The sequence below is a fragment of the Haliotis cracherodii genome, unplaced genomic scaffold (genome assembly GCF_022045235.1).
Source record: "Haliotis cracherodii isolate W230 unplaced genomic scaffold, xgHalCrac1.p SCAF_6, whole genome shotgun sequence".
Classification (NCBI taxonomy): domain Eukaryota; kingdom Metazoa; phylum Mollusca; class Gastropoda; order Lepetellida; family Haliotidae; genus Haliotis; species Haliotis cracherodii.
In genome coordinates, this window is record NW_027266319.1 from 9,781,004 (window position 1) to 9,807,588 (window position 26,585).

At 42.1% G+C, this 26,585-nt stretch overlaps 1 protein-coding gene across 1 annotated transcript in view; it reads right to left on the minus strand.

The window, feature by feature from the left end:
- Positions 1–26,585, minus strand: part of LOC139445502 (sodium- and chloride-dependent GABA transporter 1-like) — a 46,369-nt gene that overhangs the window by 6,274 nt on the left and 13,510 nt on the right. Inside the window, exons 2-9 of the mRNA XM_071226644.1 lie at positions 10,731–10,862; positions 7,993–8,320; positions 6,709–6,841; positions 5,708–5,842; positions 4,315–4,418; positions 3,738–3,862; positions 3,013–3,125; positions 1,085–1,216 (exon numbers count right to left, since the gene is read on the minus strand). Coding sequence (XP_071082745.1) covers positions 1,085–1,216; positions 3,013–3,125; positions 3,738–3,862; positions 4,315–4,418; positions 5,708–5,842; positions 6,709–6,841; positions 7,993–8,320; positions 10,731–10,862 — 1,202 coding nt within the window. The remainder of the gene's footprint in view (positions 1–1,084; positions 1,217–3,012; positions 3,126–3,737; positions 3,863–4,314; positions 4,419–5,707; positions 5,843–6,708; positions 6,842–7,992; positions 8,321–10,730; positions 10,863–26,585) is intronic.

The following is a 26,585-nucleotide window of genomic DNA, read 5'->3' on the forward strand; positions in this document are numbered from 1 at the left end:
CTAACCCAAATAACGATCTTCGTTGGGTGTGATGACACGTGTCCTGCCTGTCCGGGTCTGCCCAATGTCCACCTGTGTGTTCGTATCGTGACAACACGCTGGTGATTGAGTCACCCCGGCAACCAAAGTGTCCAGCGGCCGTGTCATGTCTGGCTCCCAACTGAAGCCTTCAATGGCCCTTTCTGTTCTGCCGGTACACCTGACATTTATACTGTTAGTTTCTGGACTCTTTATTCATTGACGAATATCTGTTCAGTAGACCTATATCCTGTGATCAAACTGCACGTGCACTTCCAATATTGGCCTGAATAAAGTCATTGTTCAAAGTGAACCAAACCAAGATTTTGCAGTTGCATACGTGTGTCTGTTGTATTTCTACGATTGATTTTACATAATTTGGGAACTTTGTTTCGTGTTCGAATCCAAATTATGATAATATTGATTTTGGTAGTTTCTTTTGCTCGTCAGTGTAGTACAGGGTTGTCTGAAGAAGTCAATCACTATCAACTAACTAAAGTAAGGAGCACGCACAGGCGAATGCACTGTGATCTATTCATAAATATTTTTCAGAACAAATATTACTTTATTTAAACTATGAACCTGATTTTTTGGCAACAATGTTATTTTTGTGTGGCAGACAAGGTGATTTTTTCAACAGTGGTAGCATTTGGATAACATACTGTATGATACATTGCCTGCTAGACTGGCAACGTTAAATTCACTTCAGAATATAGACACAAGGATCCTGTATTGCTTAAATCAGACGTGCTAAGTTTGTCAATTTGACCTTTAACTGCTCATTAGATGTTCTTTAAAGATTCTAATTCCGCCTGGTCCGCTTGGAGTTAGTCATCCCAGTTCGGACCAGACAAACCATGAAGTGGTAGAGTCCCACTTCGTTTTGGAACAGTGACACACGATAAGCAGGTCGAACGAGAGTTGTCTCCCCTTACGGTCACCCATTTGGGTCAATACGATACACATTTTAACTGAACGATGCAACAAACACGGTGTAACTGATAGGAGCGGAAGTCTCTAATAGGGTCAAGAAATATTGGCATATCAACATGTAATACAAACGAACCTCCGTCACCATGGAAAGTCCAATTAAATACGACAGAAAGCACACGGCGCCTATAAACAGCTCTCGGTGTTTGCGGAGCTTGTGGGGGAACTCGTCTATCAGAGCCGTGAAGAATCCTTCCATAGTACAGAACTGAAACATGAAAACAGCAGCTAGGGTTAATGTATGATTGTGACCGATGTTCGTTTGATTGATGCATGCTCAACACAATAGAGGAATCAATCTCATTAAAATCAGATCTTAGTTCTCGCTGCCGCTAAACAAAGATCTGAGGACATCCTACTACGGGTCACGTCAGACCGACCTTTCGCGAACTCTGACCGACCAATGGAATTACTGACAAAAAGTCGACATTAGCCAATCAGATGGCAGCTTTCTCGTGCTTTATGGCACTAATTTCAAATTAGCCACTACGCTTCGAAACATATTTTGACAAATTCACGTTTAAAAATTTGAAACCTGAACAAAAGAACATTCTCGAATGTTATGGTCTATATTGTATAGAATCAGTCGTTAAGCCCGTAACTATCGTTCGGAATAACCCGTTTTAAAGTTTTTGAGGCTGCATGATGAGAAATAACATTCCGACTGTCACTTTCATGATCTGGTAAGCGACGCTCTGATTGGTCGGATGAAAGGTCGTTCTGACGTGACCCCTAATGGGATGTCCTCAGATCTTTGTTTAGCGATAGCGAGAACTAAGATCTGATTTTAATGAGAGGAATCTAGATACTTTGATGCAATGCTTGTTTATTCGGTTATCTCGAAAAACTGGAATCTTTTCATGCATTCGTCACCACTCGCCCCTTTCCGTAACCTACAAGAAGACTCGTCCCCCTATCGATGAATGTTATGTGCGAAAATACGACAAACCAATCAGACTGCGCGTATGATTTCAAGTTCTTCGTCAAAGAATCCCTCAGAAACAATTTTTGATTTTACATACGTCTTGCATATAAAAATAGACCCAAGACACAGTTAAATGTGTTCAGTCATACTGTAGAATTCCGCATGTCCCGATGTGCTTTAAATTGCATCTGAAACATATATAATATATGGGGAAATGTATGTGAACCATTACACAACGAGTTGACAATTGTTTTAGGTATGCCCGTTTGCGCTAAGACGGAACCCGGTCACAAAAATGGCCACGAGAGGGGCACGAGTCGCTATTCGGCTTGTCCCGGAATAACACGAGTTGGTCACGAATGTCTTTTCATGGTATACGCTGGTACAAAATATGGAATAAATGTTGTACAAACGAAATATGAGTTAAGGATATTACGGATATATCAATACTTGATAAAGTTTCTTCTCGGTCGGAAATAAACTGGTGCCCAAAAGTGTAGTACAAAAGTGTTCCACATCCGGTTATAAGTGCGGATGCGCAGCATCCTTCGTTACAAATGTCTACACCCTCCAAAGTTTGTTTTGGGCAATAAACTGTTCTGCTGATATTAATTTTACTTCACAAAGAAACTTCACGTAGTCTGCTATTTGTTTTCATTCAATACCAAGGACCGGTGAAGGCGATATGAATGTTTAGTGTCGTACGGGAAATCTGCCGGTGTCGATCTTCTCGTTTAGGTAGAAAGAAGACTAGATGACACCTCCCGTTCTGGCGTATCTCGATAATAATAGTAATGATAATAATAATAATAATAATAATAATAATAATAATAATAATAATAATAGGTGAGTGAATATGGTTTTACGCCGCTTTAGCAATATTCCAGCAATATCACGGCAGGGGACACCAAACTTCACACATTGTACCCATGTAAAGAAAAATCGAACCCGGGTTTTCGGCGTGCCGAGCGAACCCACCGCCTCAAAAAATAAATAATAATAATAATATGCAATGGATCAGTGTGCACCCTCATGTCATTCTCAGCTCCCTGAGGAGTATACGTCGTTTGTCAACTCACCTGACTGTCCATACCCAGCATGATTAACATGGAGAAGAACAGGATGGACCAGAGTGGCGAGATGGGGAGCTGGGTCACTGCTGACGGGTAGGCAAGGAACGCCAGACCGGGACCTGGACAAGCACAATCAGTATTATTAGTAGTGGTAGCCCCCGTGAAGATCCGGGTTAGAATAGTTCTTCAACAACCCATGTTTGTCGTTAGAGGCAACAAACGGGATCGGGTGGTCAGGCTCTCTGACTTGGTTGGTGCATGTCATCGTTTCCAATTACGTGTGTCGATGCCCATGATATCAATCACTGGATTGACTGGTCTCGATTATTTACAGACTGCCGCCATATAGCTGGAATATTGCTTAGTGCGGCGTTACACAACAAACACACTTTGTAGTTTTATGGGAGACAAGTGAAGCCGGCTCTAAATTTGGGGCAACCAGTGAAAAAAAATATGTCCCATACAATTCCCTAACTTGGCCGTGTTTTTTTTCAGGTGAACAGTTGACTTGCCTTTGCGTGTGTATCATCACTTTTTGATAGTGATTCATAAACACATGATAATCATATAGTCGGAATTGTACTGTGGATAATTATGATTATGGAAATGTTTGTTGTCGCTTTTATTTATAATTATTATGTGCATCATCGTCAATATTTTTAGATCCGGGGGAGAATCGGTATTCAGCAACACATGCTTGTCGTAGCACTCATGTAAAGCACTCATTTTACCTCCGGCGGCTACTTTGCTGACGTGTTTCTTCTGCTCATGCGCCATGAACCCGACGACGGAGAAGATGACGAAACCGGCGAAGACGCTAGTGGAGCTGTTGAGGCAGGAGATGAGGACAGCATCCCTGAGGAGGAAGGTAGAAACAGCGCGTGAGTGTGATATGACCTTCGACCTATGCTACTGGTAACACCTTGCAGGCAGACACGCCTTTGTACTTACTTGAACACATTGTACTGATTTGTACATGTTGTTGTACATACTTGTACACGTTGTTGTACATACTTGTACACGTTGTTGTACTTACTTGTACACGTTGTTGAACTAACTTGTACACGTTGTTGCACTTGTACACGGTTTACTTACTTGTACTTAGTTGTACGTGCTCTTGTACTTGAACACGTACTGAGTTCCACATGTTGTACTTACTTGTATACATTGTTGTACTTACTTGTATACATTCTTGTACTTATTATTGTTGTTGTACTTACTTGTACACGTTGTTGTATTTACTTGTACTTATTGTTGTACTTACTTGTACACGTTGTTTTACTTACTTGTACACGTTGTTGTACTTACTTGTACACGTTGTTGTGGAATCTGTTGTAGCTGCCGAGAGCTATCATGGTGCCGAGTCCCAGACCATAGGAGAACAGGATCTGGGACGCCGCATCTATCCACACCTGAAACAATAAGTCGTACTCCTAGTGATGCTTCGGTGACTTCTCCTTCTCCTCCAAACCGTGAAGATCCAGGTAGAAAAGATGCCTTCAGCAACCCATGCTTGCCATAAGAGGCGACTATGCTTGTCGTAAGAGGCGACTAACGGGATCGGGTGGTCAGGCTCGCTGACTTGGTTGCTGGTTGCGTGGATCGTTGCTCATGATGTCAGTCACTGGATTGTCTGGTCCAGACTCGATTATGTACAGACCGCCGTCATACAGCTGGAACATTGCTGAGTGCGGCGTTAAACAACAAACAAACAAACTTCTCTTCCTGCTATTACTACTGCTGTTGCTAGTTTTCCAAATGAAACTTTTGAGGTTACATATACTTCAGTCTGTATCTGGTACTGTTAACGGCAGTCGATGCCACTACAGTGAAACAACGCTACTCGAACTGCATTACCACGAGATGACGTGTAACACAACTTTAGTTTCATGCCTTCGGTAGAGTGAGAGCCAAAGATCGAAATCGCAGCAAATTCGGGATTCGAACCTACGTTCTGCGGATCCTGACGTGTTGTCCCAGTTTATACCCCTCACTGACACGTTGTATTTATCTCGGCACTCGGCTTTTCTCTATGTACGGATAACTTCATACATTTTCCATCTTCCCGATGCAAGAGCGTTAACTGACTTTAAAAGTCCAGTTTCCACCCTTGCCGAACTAGGCTGCAATTACTGGGCTCGATCGTAGCGCCACCAGTGTCTATTACCGTTTTGTCCCTTCTAAGCCAATCAGATTCCACCTCTCGTATCACTTGCGTTTGCTTCACACAAAATGGCGGCGCCCGGTCAGGACGATCTGATTGATAATCAAGATCTATAGTGTGATAAAACGGGTCTTACATCGCGAAATGCATCAAATCACGTGAGCACCTTGATTAAAAACATGAAAAGAATTGGAAAATATCTGCTGACAACGAGTTGGCGGTGCACATGCTTTGCAAATCCTGCAATCAACCGAAATCTGCACGACAGTTTACGAACCGGATTTCTATTTCGGTGCGCTATTTTGATTGGACTATGCATAGACTCGTTAGTCCAGCCAAAATGTAACTCCACAATACCAGCCTAGTTCAGCAAGGGGGAAAACTGGACTTCTATAGTCAGTTAACTCTCTTGCCTCGGGAAGATGTACATTTTCATGGTCCGTGAACTCAACAACACACTGCTTCTGTCGCTTCTGTTTCAACTACTGCTGCTGACTGTGGTGATGCTGCTGCTGCTGCTGCAATAAGGTGACCTACCTGCGACTCCTTAAGTCTCGCCATGTCCGGGACGATGTAGAACCGGATGCCATCCATGGCGCCTGGCAGGGTGAGTCCCCGGATGAGGAGGCTGAACAAGACGACGTAAGGAAACAGCGCCGTGAAGTACACCACCTGTAACAACAGACGTCGTCACTCAGTCTGGTGTGTGGGTGGTCGGGTGGGTGGGATGGTGTGTGGGCGGTAGAGTGTGTGGGTGGTTGGGTGGATGGACGCGAGTGTGGGTGGTCAGGTGGGTGTTTTGGTGTGCGGGTGGTAGAGTGTGTGTGTGGTCAGGTGGGTGGTTGGGTTGTGGGTGGTTGGGTGTGTGGATGGTTGGATGTGATAGTGGTAGAGTGTGTGGGTGGTCGGATGGGTGGTTGGGTGGTCGGGTGGTAGAGTGTGTGGGTAGTCAGGTGGGTGGTTGGGTGTGTGGATGGTTGGATGTGATAGTGGTAGAGTGTGTGGGTGCTCGGATGGGTGGTTGGGTGGTCGGGTGGTACAGTGTGGGGGTGGTTGGATGGGTGGTTGGGTGTGCGGATGGTAAAATGTATGGGTGTTCGGATGGGTGGTTGGGGGTGCGGGTGGTAGAGTGTGTAGGTGGTCAGGTAGGTGGTTGGGCTGGTGGGTGTGCGGATGGTAGAGTGTGTGGCCACAGTATCTGAACACTACAGCTGTGCTGGATGAAAACAATGGTAACGAGTTAAGTATCATTACTGATGGTGAATCGTAATTCTATTGCCTGATTCAAACTGAAATATTTACACGATGTGATTTACTGTTATTACCATCAGTGTTTACTGAAGGGCCACGGCACACACACGTATTGTAATTAACTTTAATGATCTCCCCAAAGAACAAGCCAATGAAAAAAACAGCGGAAATTAACTCCGTTTGAGCAATCAAATGTGTCCGCAGTGAAGATGTCGAACACATCTGATTGGCTGCAAGTACTACTGAAGTCCCGCAGTGAATGCTCAATGTGAATGTTATTGGCCTACCTTGCCTGTCCACTTGACCCCTTTCCATATACAGAAGTAACAGAGGATCCACATTGTCAGCAGCGTGAGGGCCAGCTGCCATCTTAGCCGACCGGGTGTCGCTATACCATCTGTAATCTGCAGGGCGTACCGACTGGAACATGTCAATAATAATCAAAATTATAATGAGTGAGTGAATATGGGTTTACGCCGTTTTAGCAATATTCAAGCAATATAACTTAAACACGTTCCTTGTCACATGCTTTTGACATCTTTAGGTCTGAACATGATTAGGATTGTGTTTAACATGCGAGACGTGTCTAGATGTGAATATTCCCCTGGAAATTCACTGTAGGTAATTTATACAGGGTGGTTTCTATGTTTGTATTTGTGTGTAATGGAGATACTCTGTGTGTGCGTGCGTGCGTGCGTGCGTGCGTGTGTGTGTGTGTGAGAGAGAGGGGGGCGAATAAAAGCTATTTTAGCAGTATAAATGGATTATTTTGTTTCTGTTTGTTTGTTGTTTAACGCCGCACCCAGCAATATTCCAGCTATATGACGGCGGTCTGTAAATAATCGAATCTTGGCCAGACAATGCAGTGATTGACATCATGAGCTTCGATCCACGCAATTCGGATACGATTACATGCATCAACCAAGTAACCCGATCCCGTTAGTCGCCTTTTACGGCAAGCATAGGTTGCTGAAGAACTTGACGGGTCGGATTATTTGGAGATGGGTGGACGGTAGTAACTAACAAAAGTTAAGTGTCTTTCGTAGTGATCAGATATACCTTCATTGTCAGAGTCTTGTATGATTCAAATATTATGAGCCATACAGCAACAACACATTGAGGAACACATAGATTTATAAACCTTGGCTGTATACGAACCTGCATAAATACGTGATTGCTGATATTGTAGTTCATCAGTATGTGTGGGGGCACGGGTGGCCCAGTCGTTTAAGGCGCCGTGATTCGCTGTGCAGAGTTGCGTCCCTTGGGCACGCCAGAAACCTATGATTGTGGATTCGAATCCCGGTTCGCCCCGATTATGTTTCTAGGTTTGTCAGCACCATACCCGTGCTCGTGGGTTTCACCGAAGTGGTAAACGTCTGAGACCTGTATCACTTCGGGCTTTCCTCCCACATTAAGCTGACACGCCGTGATATAACTGGAATACTGTTAAAAGCGGCGTTAAACCCAACTCACTCACTCACTCATCAGTATGTGATAGCGCGATTAGATCTATATCTTCAACACCTCGAACTGAGTACAACAAAGTGGGGCTTTGACAACATACTTACAACCAGAATTCTTCGACCGGCGAATTAAAACGATTCGCGTCGTACGTCTGTGTGCAGTTGTAGTCGGGGTACATGCTAAGGACGGTGGAGGAGTTGAGAGTCGACGTGATGTTGACCTCAAACCAGGTTGTCTCGTTCGTGCAGTTGAACGGGAGTTTGTGGAAGTCGTACTCGGACAGGCACTGGCCAGTGTTCCACCAGTTGTCGCAGTGAGACCAGTAGAGCTGGGACGTGAAGGAGCAGCACAGGTAGAACAACCCCCACGACAGGATGACGATGTAGTAGGCGTTCAGCCACGCCGCCATCACGGCAGCAGCGTAACCCACACCTGCAACATAGTCGCAGTCTTGTCACTTGTCCGTGGCGTGTTACAGTGTGGAGGAGTGGGTTCGCGAATGTTGGGTGTGCCTCGTGAATGGATGAGTGACCCTGTGTTTGGATGAGTGAGTGAGTGAATAAGTGAGTGACCCTGTGTTTGGATGAGTGAGTGGATGAGTGAGTGAGTGACCATAGGTTTGGATGTGTGAATGAGTGAGTGCATGAGTGAGTGACCAAGTGTTTGGATGAGTGAGTGGATGAGTGAGTGACCCAGTGTTTGGATGAGTGAGTGAATAACCCAGTGTTTGGATGAGTGAGTGAGTGAGTGAATGAGTGAGTGACCATAGGTTTGAATGTGTGAGTGGATGAGTGAGTGACCCAGTGTTTGGATGAGTGAGTGAATAACCCAGTGTTTGTATGAGTGAGTGAGTGGATGACTGAGTGAGCACAGGTTTGGATGTGTGAGTGGATGAGTGAATGACCCAGTGTTTGGATGAGTGAGTGGGTGAGTGAGTGACCCAGTGAGTAGATGAGTGAGTGACCAAGTGTTTGGATGAGTGAGTGAGTGAGTGAATAACCCAGTGTTTGGATGAGTGAGTGAGTGGATGAGAGAGTCACCCAGTGTTTGTATGAGTGAGTGACCCAGTGTTTGGATGAGTGAGTGACCCAGTGTTTGGATGTGTGAATGAGTGAGTGGATGAGTGAGTGACCCAGTGTTTGGATGAGTGAGTGACCCAGTGTTTGTATGAGTGAGTGACCCAGTTCATCAATACAGTCACAACAAGGTCACCTATACAGTCATGACGAGGTCATTCATTCCGTAAATATAAAAGCATGTTTAGTTTATGAATACAGTCATATCAAGTTCATCAATACACACACGACAAGTTCATCAATACAGTCACGACAAGTTCATCAATACAGTCAATACAAGTCAATCAAAACAGTCATGTCAAGTCCATCAATACAGCCATGACAAGTTCATCAATACAGTCATGACAAGTCCATCAATACAGTCATATCAAGTCCACCAATACAGTCATATCAAGTTCATCAATACAGTCATATCAAGTTCATTAATACAGTCATGTCAAGTCCATCAATACAGTCATATCAAGTCCACCAATACAGTCATATCAAGTTCATTAATACAGTCATATCAAGTTCATTAATACAGTCATGTCAAGTCCATCAATACAGTCATGTCAAGTCCATCAATACATTCATGACAAGTTCATCAATACAGTCATGTCAAGTCTATTAATACAGTCAAGACAAGTTCATCAATACAGTCATGTCAAGTCCATCAATACAGTCATGTCAAGTCCACCAATACAGTCATATCAAGTTCACCAAAACAGTCATATCAAGTTCATTAATACAGTCATGTCAAGTCCATCAATACAGTCATGTCAAGTCGATCAAAACAGTCATGTCAAGTCCATCAATACAGTCATGTCAAGTCCATCAATACAGTCATGACAAGTTCATCAATACAGTCATGTCAAGTCTATTAATGCAGTCATATCAAGTCCATCAATACAGTCATGTCAAGTCCATCAATACAGTCATGTCAAGTTCATCAATACAGTCATGTCAAGTCCATCAATACAGTCATGTCAAGTCCATCAAAACAGTCATGTCAAGTCCATCAATACAGTCATGACAAGTTCATCAATACAGTCATGACAAGTTCATCAATACAGTCATGTCAAGTCTATTAATACAGTCAAGACAAGTTCATCAATACAGTCATATCAAGTTCATCAATACAGTCATATCAAGTTCATTGATACAGTCATGTCAAGTCCATCAATACAGTCATGTCAAGTCCATCAATACAGTCATGTCAAGTCCATCAATACAGTCATATCAAGTCCATCAATATAGTCATGTCAAGTCCATCAATACAGTCATGTCAAGTTCATCAATACAGTCATGTCAAGTTCATCAATACAGTCAAGACAAGTCAATCAAAACAGTCATGTCAAGTCCATCAATACAGTCATGACAAGTTCATCAATACAGTCATGTCAAGTCTATCAATACAGTCAAGACAATTTCATCAATACAGTCATGACAAGTCCATCAATACAGTCATGTCAAGTCCACCAATACAGTCATATCAAGTTCATCAATACAGTAATATCAAGTTCATTAATACAGTCATGTCAAGTCCATCAATACAGTCATGGCAAGTACATCAATACAGTCATGTCAAGTCCAACAATACAGTCATGTCAAGTCCATCCATACAGTCATGTAAAGTCCATCAATACAGTCATGTCAAGTCCATCAATACAGTCATGTCAAGTCCATCAATACAGTCACGACAACTTCATACTGATACTGTCACAAGCTCACCCATACAGCCCACTGATGCAGTCGCGACAAGATGATTGATACAGACATTTTCTCACCTTTGAATATTGGACTGATCTTCCAGATGCCCAGTCCCCCAACGCTGAAATACTGCCCAAGGGCCAGTTCCATGAAGTACATAGGGATGCCAGCCAGGAACGCCGTCAGGAAGAAAGGAATGAAGAAAGCCCCTGAAACATCGTATCAAGGTCATGTTAAAGGTCAGATCAAACAAGGTACGGTATCAAGGTCGTGTCAAAGGTCAGATCAAACAAGGTACGGTATCAAAGTCGTGTCAAAGGTCAGATCAAACAAGGTACGGTATCAAGGTCGTGTCAAAGGTCAGATTAAACAAGGTACGGCATCAAGGTCGTGTCAAAGGTCAGATCAAACATGGTCATGGTCTCAGGGTCATGCCATAGGTCAGATCATAACCAAAAGAACACGGTTTCAAGCAGTTTGTCTAGATATTGCCTACTGAGGAGTTAGACAAACAATGAACACTAAGCACGCCCCCCGAACTAAGAATAATAACAAGTAAGTGTAAAAGTGTAAAATTAAGCTTGTAATCTACGATACCGCGACTTTCACAATACGATATGACCCTAAAATCCAAAGTATACGCCTGACAAAGTTAGATTGGTAAGCTATCACGAAAACATCCCCAATATACATAGTCTGAGCTCAGAATGCCCAGAAACGGAAACGAACAATCTCTTGAAGGAACACGTGATTCTTACCTGTTCTTGGTGTATTAATTATCGGATGTCTAGTCATACATCAGACAAACTTTATACATGTCTGGTCATACTTTAGCCACACTTCATACATGTTTAGACATACTTAAGCCTCACTTTAAACATGTCTGGTCATACTTTAGCCACACTCTATACATGTCTGTCCATACTTAAGTCACACGTTATATATGTCTAGACATACTTTAGCCACACTGTATACATTTCAAGACATACTTTAGCCACACTCTATACATGTCTAGTCTACTTTAGCCACACTTTATACATGTCTAGACATACTTTAGCCACACTCTATACATGTCTAGACATACTTTAGCCACACTCTATACATGTCTAGACATACTTTAGCCACACTTTAAACATGTCTAGACATACTTAAGCCACACTTTATACATGTCTAGACATACTTTAGCCACACTCTATACATGTCTAGACATACTTTAGCCACACTCTATACATGTCTAGACATACTTTAGCCACACTTTATAAATGTCTAGTCAAACTTTAGCCACACTCTATACATGTCTAGACATACTTTAGCCACACTTTAAACATGTCTAGACATACTTTAGCCACACTCTATACATATCTAGACATACTTTAGCCACACTCTATACATGTCTAGACATACTTTAGCCACACTCTATACATGTCTAGACATACTTTAGCCACACTTTATACATGTCTAGACATACTTTAGCCACACTCTATACATGTCTAGACATACTTTAGCCACACTTTAAACATGTCTAGACATACTTTAGCCACACTTTATACATGTCTAGACATACTTTAGCCACACTCTATAAATGTCTAGACATACTTTAGCCACACTTTATACATGTCTACACATACTTTAGCCGCACTCTATACATGTCTAGTCATACTTTAGCCACACCTTATACATGTCTACACATACTTTAGCCACACTCTATACATGTCTAGTCATACTTTAGCCACACTCTATACATGCCTAGACATACTTTAGCCACACTTTATACAAGTCTAGTCATACTTTAGCCACACTCTATACATGTCTAGACATACTTTAGCCACACTCTATACATGTCTAGACATACTTTAGCTACATGTCTAGACATACTTTAGCTACATGTCTAGACATACTTTAGCTACATGTCTAGACATACTTTAGCTACATGTCTAGACATACTTTAGCTACATGTGTAGACATACTTTAGCTACATGTCTAGACATACTTTAGCTACATGTCTAGACATACTTTAGCTACATGTCTAGACATACTTTAGCTACATGTCTAGACATACTTTAGCTACATGTCTAGACATACTTTAGCCACGCTCTATACATGTCTAGACATACTTTAGCCACACTCTATACATGTCTAGTCATACTTAAGCCACACTCTATACATGTCTAGACATACGTTAGCCACACTCTATACATGTCTAGACATACTTTAGCTACATGTCTAGACATACTTTAGCCACACTCTATACATGTCTAGACATACGTTAGCCACACTCTATACATGTCTAGACACACTTTAGCGACATGTCTAGACATACTTTAGCCACACTCTATACATGTCTAGACATACTTAAGCCTCACTTTAAACATGTCTGGTCATACTTTAGCCACACTCTATACATGTCTGTCCATACTTAAGTCACACGTTATATATGTCTAGACATACTTTAGCCACACTGTATACATGTCTAGACATACTTTAGCCACACTCTATACATGTCTAGACATACTTTAGCCACACTTTAAACATGTCTAGACATACTTTAGCCACACTCTATACATGTCTAGACATACTTTAGCTACATGTCTAGACATACGTTAGCCACACTCTATACATGTCTAGACATACTTTAGCTACATGTCTAGACATACTTTAGCCACACTCTATACATGTCTAGACATACTTTAGCTACATGTCTAGACATACTTTAGCCACACTCTATACATGTCTAGACATACTTTAGCCACACTCTATACATGTCTAGACATACTTTAGCCACACTCTATATATGTCTAGACATACTTTAGCTACATGTCTAGACATACTTTAGCTACATGTCTAGACATACTTTAGCTACATGTCTAGACATACTTTAGCTACATGTGTAGACATACTTTAGCTGCATGTGTAGACATACTTTAGCTACATGTCTAGACATACTTTAGCTACATGTCTAGACATACTTTAGCTACATGTCTAGACATACTTTAGCTACATGTCTAGACATACTTTAGCCACGCTCTATACATGTCTAGACATACTTTAGCCACACTCTATACATGTCTAGTCATACTTTAGCCACACTCTATACATGTCTAGACATACGTTAGCCACACTCTATACATGTCTAGACATACTTTAGCTACATGTCTAGACATACTTTAGCCACACTCTATACATGTCTAGACATACGTTAGTCACACTCTATACATGTCTAGACATACTTTAGCGACATGTCTAGACATACTTTAGCCACACTCTATACATGTCTAGACATACTTTAGCGACATGTCTAGACATACTTTAGCCACACTCTATACATGTCTAGACATACGTTAGCCACACTCTATACATGTCTAGACATACTTTAGCTACATGTCTAGACATACTTTAGCCACACTCTATACATGTCTAGACATACTTTAGCTACATGTCTAGACATACTTTAGCCACACTCTATACATGTCTAGACATACTTTAGCTACATGTCTAGACATACGTTAGCCACACTGTATACATGTCTAGACATACTTTAGCTACATGTCTAGACATACTTTAGCCACACTCTATACATGTCTAGACATACTTTAGCCACACTCTATACATGTCTAGACATACTTTAGCTACATGTCTAGACATACTTTAGCCACACTCTATACATGTCTAGACATACTTTAGCTACATGTCTAGACATACGTTAGCCACACTCTATACATGTCTAGACATACTTTAGCTACATGTCTAGACATACTTTAGCCACACTCTATACATGTCTAGACATACTTTAGCTACATGTCTAGACATACTTTAGCCACACTCTATACATGTCTAGACATACTTTAGCTACATGTCTAGACATACTTTAGCCACACTCTATACATGTCTAGACATACTTTAGCCACACTCTATACATGTCTAGACATACGTTAGCCACACTCTATACATGTCTAGACATACTTTAGCTACATGTCTAGACATACTTTAGCCACACTCTATACATGTCTAGACATACTTTAGCTACATGTCTAGACATACTTTAGCTACATGTCTAGACATACTTTAGCCGGGCAGGATAGCGGAAGGCCGGTGGTTGGATCCCCGGGCCATGTTATACCAAAATGCGTTAAAAAATAATTAGTGGTAACGGTTTGCTTGTTTGATGATATGACGAGTACAAGACGTTGTCAAATTCTTGATGATGAACTTGTGTATGGTGTATCAGCGTATGGTGTTGGAACATCGATTGTGTTGTACGGAAGATGGAGACAGACTGGCAACATTCATAAAACGTGTGTGACGTTCTGTAGATATAAGTTGTTAAGAAATGACTTCAATATCGTTTGCATTCGTGGAGGTATACACGTAAAAACTGGTGTTCACACTATGGTGGATTTACACAATGCCCCAACCATTCTATTATTAGCCAATTATTAGCCAATCAGGAAACAGCAGTCCGTTAGTACCGGACTTACGCAGAGTGCACACCTGTTTTTACGTTTATGACTTGATAAAAACAAAAACATATTGAAATCAATTCATTTAAATGAATACGTCAACAATACATACTCCACAGGTTGTAATTATCAACACACACATAACTGTAAACGACAATGCTATATCAGTGACATTATTCAGCGCAATAATCCAACGCAAGCCCCTCCCATTCAAACCATGAAGTGGTACCGTTTGTGAGCGTGACCTAATTTATTTTCGGTTTATGGAAACATTAATGCAAAAACATTTCTCAGTTAGCCAATCAAGTACCTCGTAATTACTTGAAATTTACATTTTTTTTACAATCAAAGACAAAGAATTCAGTATCAGCCTGATGCTGCATGACCCAGTTGCCATCATTGAACCAGACAGGTGGTCTTCTTTCACGACTGGATCGCCGTGGAACAAATGGGCTTACATTTGGATCAAAAGCCATATTCTGTTCCCGAGTTTTATTTCCAACATTGACCTCATTGGAAATCTGTGACGCAGTATTATCCGTCTCAGTGGAAGATGAAGTGATGGAAATTGTTTTTTTTTAAAGTTGGATTGACAATTTGAACAGCGTTCAATTACAAAGAGTAAATGCTGAAATCTATGTCACCAATATAAATAATCTCTGTCACGACCTTTCCTTTTGATGAGTTGAAAGTAAAGGCTATGGTTTAAGCATAGCAATGTTCATATTGAGTTTGAACGTTCATTGATGTATCAAACTTGAACTTTTCCCTGCAAATACACGTGTGCATGATATACTAACGCTATATTGAAACACCTTAATTTGATAGTGGGTTTGGACCCGTGAAGATCCGGAGTAGAATAGGTCTTCAGCATACCTTGCTTGCCGTTAAAAGATGACTATGCTTGTCGTAAGAGGCGACTAACGGGATCGGATGGTCAGGCTCGCTGACCTGGTTAATGCATGTCATTGTATCCCAATTGTGTGGATCGATGCTCATGATGTCAATCACTGGTCTGGTCTGGTCCAGACTCGATTATTTACAGACCGCCTTCATATAGCTGAGTGCTGCGTTAAACAACAAACAAACAAAATGATAGTCTGTTTGTGTTTTACATAACTCTCAGAACTCGAAACCAGCAATAATTCTACTCTTGCATATTCTGTGCTCCAAACCAAAAACTAAAATCAAACAGAATCTAAAATTATGATTTAAATTTTAATTAATTTCATAATGATAAGCAATACGATCACCTAATAATGATCATCACATGTACTGAATATACTACTACAGGTCTGTACGTCGTCTATCCACACGGATTGTACACCAGACCTGTGGCCTGTCAGCCTGTCTGCTATAAAGATATCGGTATTAATGAGAGTATTCAAGTAAATTACTTGTGTTACATTAGGAAGTCACTAGTGGGATTGTGGGTGAGCACAAGCTCACAGCAACCTGTGCTGGCCACAAGAGGCAGGCGACTTGATTCGTCGAAGTCTGCAATTTCAGAGAGAGACGCTGCAAAACATTTTCATTGGCAAAAACCAATTCCACTGAACTTTCCACTTTTACATTGAATTTATTTAGTTTGATGAGGTAAATGGTGAAGTATCGTCAAAAGCATTCGTCATTAAATGAATACTTGTATGGTTTAATCGAACACGTCATTCAATGCTAATAACACATGTCTTACTGATAGTGACAACGACAGTTTAAATGTGACATTGCATTACGTCACAGCCACATTTCCGTCTGTGCCTTAATTGATAAGGCTTACAGTTGATTGAAATATGTGTACAGTTAGTTATAGTTATAGTTATGATTTATGTATTGCTAGTTTCGGACCATGTCTTATGAATAATAAAAATACACTGAAGTGGCAGCAAGACCTAGACGTAGGCAATCATCATCGTTAGTAGTAGTAGTAGTAGTAGTAGTAGTAGTAGTAGTAGTAGTAGTAGTAGTAGTAGAAGTAGTAGTAGTAGTAGTAGTAGTAGTAGCAGCAGCAGCAGCAGAAAACCCATAATTCATAATCAGGTGTTAATTATGTCATTGATGATAGTAGCAGACGCTTGATGAATATCAATACCATCAATTTTCGTTGCGGCCTGTACATGTTCGGGCCAGGCAAACCGATGATTGATAGCATGAACACCATCCACGACCACAGGGTACCTTGACACAGTGTCTAGCAGATCACTCACTGTAACCTCCCATATACAGTAGGGACACGTAGTGGGACATTACCCAACACGGGACCCTGGGCACATTCTGGATTATTTACAGACCGCCGTTATATAGTGGTATATATGTAGTATTGTACGTCGCTAGGAAAGTCCAATAATCTTGAACGCGACGTTAAATCCTATTTCACCTCACCTATAGCTGTAATACTCCTGATTGTGACGTAACAAACATCCCCTCACCCACTCCGTGAACTGGCGGTAGAGTGTCCGCCACTCTGATTATTTTGAAGCTATACCTCTAATAAAATTTAAGGACCACCGCATTCTTTCATATTAATACAGTTTTTCTCTCGTGGCGTGACAGCTTAACTATAGTAAATGGAAGACTCGGACAATCCCTATAACAGATAATATGAGATAATATATACACAATTTTGCGCAAGATATTTAAGTCGTCTAATGAAAGAAGATTTTTCTTTAAATTTATACATATCTCACACTATCTATAAAACAGTTTAAATTATTAAGCTACAGCCGACCGGCCTGTCTGTTAACCTGCAACCTTATTTCCAGACCAGTCTCTGACTGATGACAGTATGAAGCAGTACCACCTCCTTCCCCGCAGGGAATCCGCAGTTAAGCTGTAACCGCTTAAAATGACAGCCTCCGTTAATTCAAATATCTAATCGAATCCTCATTTTTTTTCTTCAAATTTGAACTCTATTCGCACAATGGCAGCACATTTAAGTGCCCCAGATTTAAGATAGTCTCCATATTCATATCTCTCACCAAGCTTGTGTCATTCCGAATCGACTGATCTGGGGTTAATTGACTCAGTTTTTTACATCATTAAGGTGTATTATGATTGAAAAGTCAATAGATGTTAAGTGCTGTGAAAATTAGACTCTGCTGATTGGGTTACTAGTTCGATTATATCATTATAACGCCATCACACTAGAAGAGTGGGCCCTTTGATTCACTGCTGTCAAACTCCAAGACATCGATACATTATAGCTTTATTAGAAGATGAGATATTTTACACTCGAGGAAACAGTTGTTGCACAAATCAGTCAAGAGTATTTTATGGCATTTAAAATCAGTTTGGGCTAATTTTATATTCTCTTTACATGGATAGGGGCAATTTACAACAATGGGGTTATGGGGAGTTTTTAATACACAGTTAGGGCCTTGCTCTTCGATCACCCCGAAAAAAAGGGAACTCGGAGACTTGTGTTACTCTGGTGCGAAGCGCGGCATTCGTGGTACGTGACATTGCTAAAGCAAAGATTCTTCTTGACATTGTTGAAAAGGTACAGATTCTCTACCACCGTTGATCTAAAGAGACTCCAGACAATGGATGTGTGCCTTACGGTTTTAATGAATGAGTGCATGTAATTGTACGCAGTCTTTGGTTGTGAGGTGAGGTGAGGTGAGGTAAGGTGAGGTGAAATTGGGTTTAACGTCGCGACCAAGATTATTGCACTTATGTAGCGACATGCATGCACCTGTGTGTGTGGCTGCTTGTACTAGTCCGGACTGATGCCGATTTGTAGTGCTAGCCCACTGAGATACTATGCCCACAGTTTAACATGAATACCCCACTCAAACACGGTATACTGACTACGAGCCGACCCGTCCTTGTTTTACCCCCTTAATGCCGAGTGCCAGACAGGGTAACAACAAGTACCATCTTTTAACATATTTTGGAATGCCGGGGGATCGAACATCGCGCCTTCCGCTCTCCGGGCGGACGCTCTACCACTAGACCAGCAAGGTCGTCCTTTCGTTGTGAAAATCGTGATTATGTGATATTTACAGTTTGGAAACCCATGAGGGTAATAATCTCCTTATCATATAATGTCAATTTTAAAATAATTGAAGACCTAATTTCATTCAGTAATTTACTTTAGAGATTGCGTGTGAATACTATGACTGTGAACCGCCCCTTCTATTACATAGTGCCTAAAGGTTTTCCGCCATATCTATTTACATAAGCACTCACATAGGAAAGCTCCATCTGAACTGTTTGGAATAGTTATGCAAAGGTTTATTAGCATGTTGGCTCGGATCGATGTACAGAGCTTACCAAACTAGTTCCTGCTAGACGACCTCATTTGCAAGTTTATCGAATTGGTTTATCACATGGATAACACTATCCATGATATGTGCTGCGTCAGGAGCCAATATCCCTCTCCAGAGATTATTCCTTTAACAGTCTGAGCTTGATAATAATAATAATAATAATAACAACAACAACAACAACAACAACAACAACAACAACGACGATGATGATGATGATGATGAGGAGGAGGAGGAGGAGGAGGATGTCAACTCCAGGGAATTTCCAGTCTCGATTATCTGCCGAAAGAGATTCCATTGCGGGTTAAGTTCAAAATAATGATGACGATTGTATGAATGGATCACTGAAATTCAGCTGTGACATCAGGTGTTCGCGAAATGAGTAAGCATGTCCTGTTCTACCGGTAGCCTTGACTCCGTACATGCTCCCTTATTTGTGAAGCCCTTCTTGCTGGATATTGCTGGAATATTGCTGGAGGTGTCTCTCACTCACTACCCTACACGCCGTGTCTGTTTACTCATAATCATCTACACAATGTTCTTGTCACTAGTGGCAATTTGAAAGAAATTAAATTTTAAAAAATGCCTCAAAATCTGTAAAAGTTTGAAGCTTAAGTTCATCCGATCAACACGATTAGAAATATTTTCATTTTCTTAATTTAAAAAAAATTAAACCCTCGTCTAGACCTCCCCAAATTAAATACCCCAAGTGACAGGTATGACACGAGCGCAATCGACAAGCTGTAATAAATAACATGAAAGTGTTTCAATCAAGGAGAAGTGAAATCGACACGGCGGGCCCGCAGTCTTGTTTGTTGGTGATCTTTTACAACAGAGGCTCTGTTGCAGAATTTCAACATCCCCCCAAAGCTAATCTGTGGCCAAGTCAAGACAAACGATAAGAGAGGGTATCATCAAATATCAATATAATTGAGGATTTCAAATATTTGGCTAATTTTCCTATCAAACATCGTATCCCCTCCTCTTGACTGTAATCTTAATACACATATCGATTAGCTTATCGGTATAGCCTCAAGCTTCTACTCGTTAATCACTCTCATTTCGCCAATTTTTCAGCACCATATCAATTTCACCATATGCTATAGAGCCTGGCAGTCGGGAGGGGTAATTGGCAAGTGGTTCGGGTTGGGGAGACGAGTCTTCGTCAGCCAGGGTGCTGCTTGATCGACGATGTGAATAGATCTGGAGTTTGATGGTAATTACAATATAGGGAGGTAGAAGGTCAAGCTAGACCCAACACCTGGGATTATGTGACAAGAGGGATGGACAGTCCCGGTGTTACGTTTGATCACACTTAGGAGCATTTTCAAGAGCTTTAATATTCCTTAATGAGGATTATTATTTAAGGCACTTTCTTACTCCTCCGAAAAGTGGTTGATCAGAAGGATGACGTGACGTTCCTTCTCTCTCTCTCTCTCTCTCTCTCTCTCTCTCTCTCTCTCTCTCTCTCTCTCTCTCTCTCTCTCCTGCTGCACCCACTTAGTTTGTCTTGGCATCCAATTTAAGACCCTTTGTGCCTCTCAGTGTACACAGCTGGTACAAATAAATTAGACTTGGATGTTCATTTAGAATGCCTGACCATGCGTGCTCATAAGCTTCGGGCTAAATAGTTTAATGATTTGTCACTCTTTGCAAGAAATAAAAAGCCGAAAAATACATTTCTACATTGAAATATTGGCATCTGCTGACCAGCTATACATTTCATGGCATCCAGCTTCCCGCACTTCGGCATCCGAATACCACTCTATAGGCCTCGGCATCGGCCGTACCGAAAGTCTTGGTTTTGTTGCAAGAAGTGTTTCACAATGTGGGTCAACTTAGACTTGTAAAGGCAATTTGTTATGAGTTATATAATATCAGACTAGTGTTTTTGTTACAAAGTTTAAAAAGTATCAGGGTAGTGTTAATAATTGTACGGCTGATTCCGATTACATTATAACGTCTGTCGTCGTCCACCATAGAAGAGGAAGCAGTCACTTCGTGGGCATTTCAGGGTTGAATATTATATGCCTCCTTGTAAATCCATGCTTGTCACTCACTCACTCACTCACACACTCACACACCCATCAAACCACGGTGGCACCCATACACCCTCGCGACCCGTGAAGATCCGGGTTGAGAACAGGTCTTCAGCAACCCATGCTTGTCGTAAGAGGCGACTAACGGGATCGGGTGGCCAGGCTCGCTGACTTGGTTGATGCATGTCATTGTATCCCAATTGCGTGGATCGATGCTCATGATGTCAATCACTGGATTGACTGGTCCAGACTCGAGTATTTACAGACCGCCGTCATATAGCTGGACTATTGCTGAGTGAGCGTTAAACAACAAACAAACAAACAGTCACCCACTTGATCATGTTCCAGCAGGAGTAAAATAGTATCTTTTATGTTTGATACAAACGTCCATACATAATGAGTATAACAGACCTCTTTCTCTATAATAAACGACAGTCCTTACTCTCAAATAACCAAACAAATCCATCAAGCAATGTTCATGTTGTAAGGCAAAAAATCCATTTCTCTGTTGGCTGCTTCACAGATCTACAAATCTAGAATTGGTCTTCGGCAAACCATGCTTGTAAGAGGCGACTACCGGGATCGGGTGGCGAGGCTCACTGACTCTGTTGTTTGCATGTCATCTTATTCGACGTGGACTGTTGCTCACAATATCAACCATAGGATTGTCTGGTCAAGATTCGATTATTTTCATGCCACCGTCATATGACTGGAATATTGCGGAGTCTATTCAGTCAGGAACTTTTCCGACAAAAAGCGATGTTGTGTGGATCAGTACATCTGTCACAAGGTTGGCACAAAATCGAGGCCTGTTTTCCCAAAACGATTGATCGCTTTTACTTCGTTTTTGCGTCTCAAGCGAGTTGACAGAGGAGGGCCGCTTCATGATGGCAACTCGGTTTCTTCGATGACAGAGCTCAGTTTACATTCCCTCAACCGATTATACATCAATAATTAGACATTATGTTTAAATATTAATTTGATTCCTTCTAAAAATATTTTTTGCTCGAAATGGAAAGAAATGTTCCTAGGTCTTTCCACATAGCGATCTTAGCGCTAAGATGATCCTAGCGCCCATACTTTAACATAGACTAACAGTAGTCGCAGTACTAAGATCGGTTTGTGGAACGGGGCCCTGGTCCTGTGGGAGGTATTGAGACATGAGGTCCTAATATCACCACAAAATATTTATTGTATTTTAAAAGAAAAAGAGAAAAACGGCCTCAAACAAATAATGGGTTTGTTGTAGCCTTAGATGAACATGTGTCGTTCCCTGAAACCTCAGTGTTACATATATGACCACATGGTGTGCACAGAGCACTTCCCCCACCTGATCAGGATACGGTGTAGGTTAAATTCCATGACAGCACGGGGCTTAAATGGATCACTATAATAAGAAGAAATTGGAGCGTTTTACACAGCCAAATGCGGTGGCCCTTTTGATGTCGGCAGTGTTAGGACATATAATTCCTGTAAACACAGTATAACGTTACATGTTGGTGTCGCAGATCGTGGTGGTGGTGGTGGTGGGGGAGGGGAGGGGGGGGGGGGGGGGGGGTGTAAATAGAACGCAGGGGCTTTGAACTCCCGATAATATAAAATACGGTTCAGATAGATCTTTTTATGTTTACGTCGGGACGTGTTGGTTTCTTCGTGTTTTCCACAGAACTGTTGTCACAAGGGAGTCTGGGACAGACTTGGTGTTAGGTGCCCAGTGCTATAAGCCTTCGCCCGTCACGTCAAAGACTTGGGTTCGATTCCCCATGTTGATCAAATCGACGTAAAAACAAACCTTTCTCACATGGAGAGGTCTTTTTTCCAAACAGAAACAAATATCGAGGTAATAGTGTATACCACATAGCGATACATGTAGAGTGGGGCCCCTTATCGCGAATATACACGATATAGTGAACTGACTACATTCGAGGCAATCAACGTCAAAACTGGATCACCCGAACCCCAGGAACTTGCACAGAACCCATTTCTTTTCCAAAAATGTCCAACATTTATAAACTTATTCCACACTAAATTAAAAATTGATAGATATATACTGATTGACAACAAACATTTTATTAGACCATATAATTATGGCAAGTTCTAAGCAATAGAAAAACTCAGCTTTTTCAGTTCTTTGAAATCCACATAAGGAAATATTATGGGAAAGGAAGTCGGTGGACTTGAAATTAGTGGTCAGTCCATATCTGGCAGGCTTGGAATGTGAACTGTGCCGTGAATTGTTGGTTCGTGGGGTACCATATTCTGGACACGTCTATATCCCGAAAAACACAGCTGCTTGTTTACCCATTAAGGGTACCTTCGTAGGAAAGGTCACCAGTACCTCATGTTTGTCTGCTCGTTGGGGTACCTGGGTAGGAAAGGTCCCCAGTACCCCATGTTTGTCTGCTCATTGGGGTACCTGGGTAGGAAAGGATCCCAGTACCTCATGTTTGTCTGCTCGTTGTGGTACCTGGGTAGGAAAGGTCCCCAGTACCCCATGTTTGTCTGCTCGTCGGGGTACCTGGGTAGGAAAGGTCCCCAGTACCCCATGTTTGTCTGCTCGTTGGGGTACCTGGGTAGGAAAGGTCCCCAGTACCCCATGTTTGTCTGCTCGTTGTGGTACCTGGGTAGGAAAGGTCTCCAGTACTTCATGTTTGTCTGTTCGTTGGGGTCCCTCGGTAGGAAAGGTTCCCAGTACCCCATGTTTGTCTGCTCGTTGTGGAACCTAGGTAGGAAAGGTCTCCAGTACACCATGTTTGTCTGCTCGTTATGGGACCTGGTTAGGAAAGGTCTCCAGTACCCCATGTTTGTCTGCTCGTTGGGGTACCTGGGTAGGAAAGGTCCCCAGTACCTCATGTTTGTCTGCTCGTTGGGGTACCTGGGTAGGAAAGGTTCCCGGTACCCCATGTTTGTCTTCTCGTTGTGGTACCTGTGTTAGGAAAGGTCTCCAGTACCCAATGTATGTCTGCTCGTTGGGGTACCTGTGTAGGAAAGGTCTCCAGTACCCCATGTTTGTCTGCTCGTTGTGGTACCTGAGTAGGAAAGGTCTCCAGTACCCCATGTTTGTCTGCTCGTTGGGGTACCTGGGTAGGAAAGGTCACCAGTACCCCATGTTTGTCTGCTCGTTGTGGTACCTGAGTAGGAAAGGTCCCCAGTACCCCATGTTTGTCTTCTCGTTGTGGTACCTGGGTAGGAAGGTCCCCAGTACCCCATGTATGTCTGCTCGTTGTGGTACCTGGGTAGGAAGGTCCCCAGTACCCCATGTTTGTCTGCTCGTTGTGGTACCTCGGTAGGAAGGTCCCCAGTACCCCATGTTTGTCTGCTCGTTGTGGTACCTGGGTAGGAAAGGTCCCCAGTACCCCATGTTTGTCTGCTCGTTGTGGTACCTGGGTAGGAAAGGTCCCCAGTACCCAATGTTTGTCTGCTCGTTATGGGACCTGGGTAGGAAAGGTCCCCAGTACACCATGTTTGTCTGCTCGTTGTGGTACCTGGGTAGGAAGGTCCCCAGTACCCCATGTATGTCTGCTCGTTGGGGTACCTTGGTAGAAAAGGTCCCAATACCCCATTTACTACTGTTCTTGGGGTTGTATACAGAGCCCAAATCAAAAAAAATATTTCCCAAAATGTCATAAAAGAATAAATGTATATATTCAAAAGCACCGATTCACCGCAACGCTGATTACTTGGAAAGCGATGAGAACCAAATATTAAAGATTTTAAAAGTTTAGCTCCGGAAACAAAATATGCAAAACTAATGACACTCTGGTAATGACACAGCTACTTTGGAATGCTACAAGGTCACGTGGCAGCTGGATGTGCACAGGAGAAACAACATGGCGGCCTGCAGGTGTCCGTGCTTGTTTTTATCAAGGCAGGCGTTAGGTGCATTCACAAGCACTACTGTGGATGAGCGAATTGACGCCGAAATTATGTACGATCCTGATTTCATGGCAGACTGGAGATAAAAAATACATCGGGTGTTTTTTTGCACCGTCTGCCTTGAAAAATCGGCCCACAATGAACTTGTAATTTATCAATTTTGTAATTTGCACTAAATAATATATTTTAGTGAACCTCATGTTAACTATCGAATTGCTTTTTTCTCCAACAAACCGCCTCCGTGTTCTTGTGGTAGAGCGTCCGCCCGGAGACCGGAAGGTCCGGGGTTCGATCCCCGGCCGCGTCATACCAGAAGACGTTAAAAGATGGTACTTGTTGTTACCCTGTCTGGCGCTCTGCATTAAGGACTAGTCGGCTCGGAGTCAGTATGCTGTGTCTAAGTGGGGTATTCATGTTAAACTGCGGCATGGTATCTCAGTGAGCTAGTACTATAAATCGGCATCAGTCCGGATTAGTACAAGCAGCCACACACACACGTGCATGCACGTCGTAATATAAGTGCAATAATGTTGGACGCGACGTTAAACCCCATTTCACCTCACCTTTCTCCAACAATGAATAGGAAAACGTTTTTTTAAAATCTATGTATGGCTAAGGCAACAAAATATATCTGCTTCTCATCACAAAATACCAAATACTAAACATGTAATAACTATATATATACCTACTGACAACAAATAATGAAACTGATGAAATGAAGGAGTAATGCCGATAAATGTCTGTAAAATAAAATTTCGGGCGTGGATATCAATATCCGATGTGTCCACCATGTGGATACATACGAGACACATTGATGGCATACTGTTGATTAACTTGCGTATAGTTACCCTTGATATTTCCCGCTATTCCACCTTAAGGGCTTTCTTCCCCAAGCTGGGCCAAGCTGGCTGGTGCAAGGTTTCTGGCGCACACTCTCCGCCCGAGAATATCCCACGGATGCTCTTTTGGGGGCATGTCAGGGGACTTAGCAGGTCATTCGAATATCCGTATGTCTTCTCGTCGGAGATAATCGGTGACGACCTGGGCACGATGTAGTCTTGCGTTGTTATCTTGCAGTTCAAAATTTCAGCCGATAATTGGAACATAGAAAAAATGTCTTCAAGTTATAGCTGGCCAGTCAAATGTCCCTTCACGATGACCGAATCAGTTCGCTTGTCATGTGTGATACAACCCCTAACCACGATACTACCGCCCCCATACCGATCATTGTCAAGAATTGCTGCCCTGGCATACCGCTCGCCGCTACGTCGCCAACAACGTTTTCTGCCATCTGT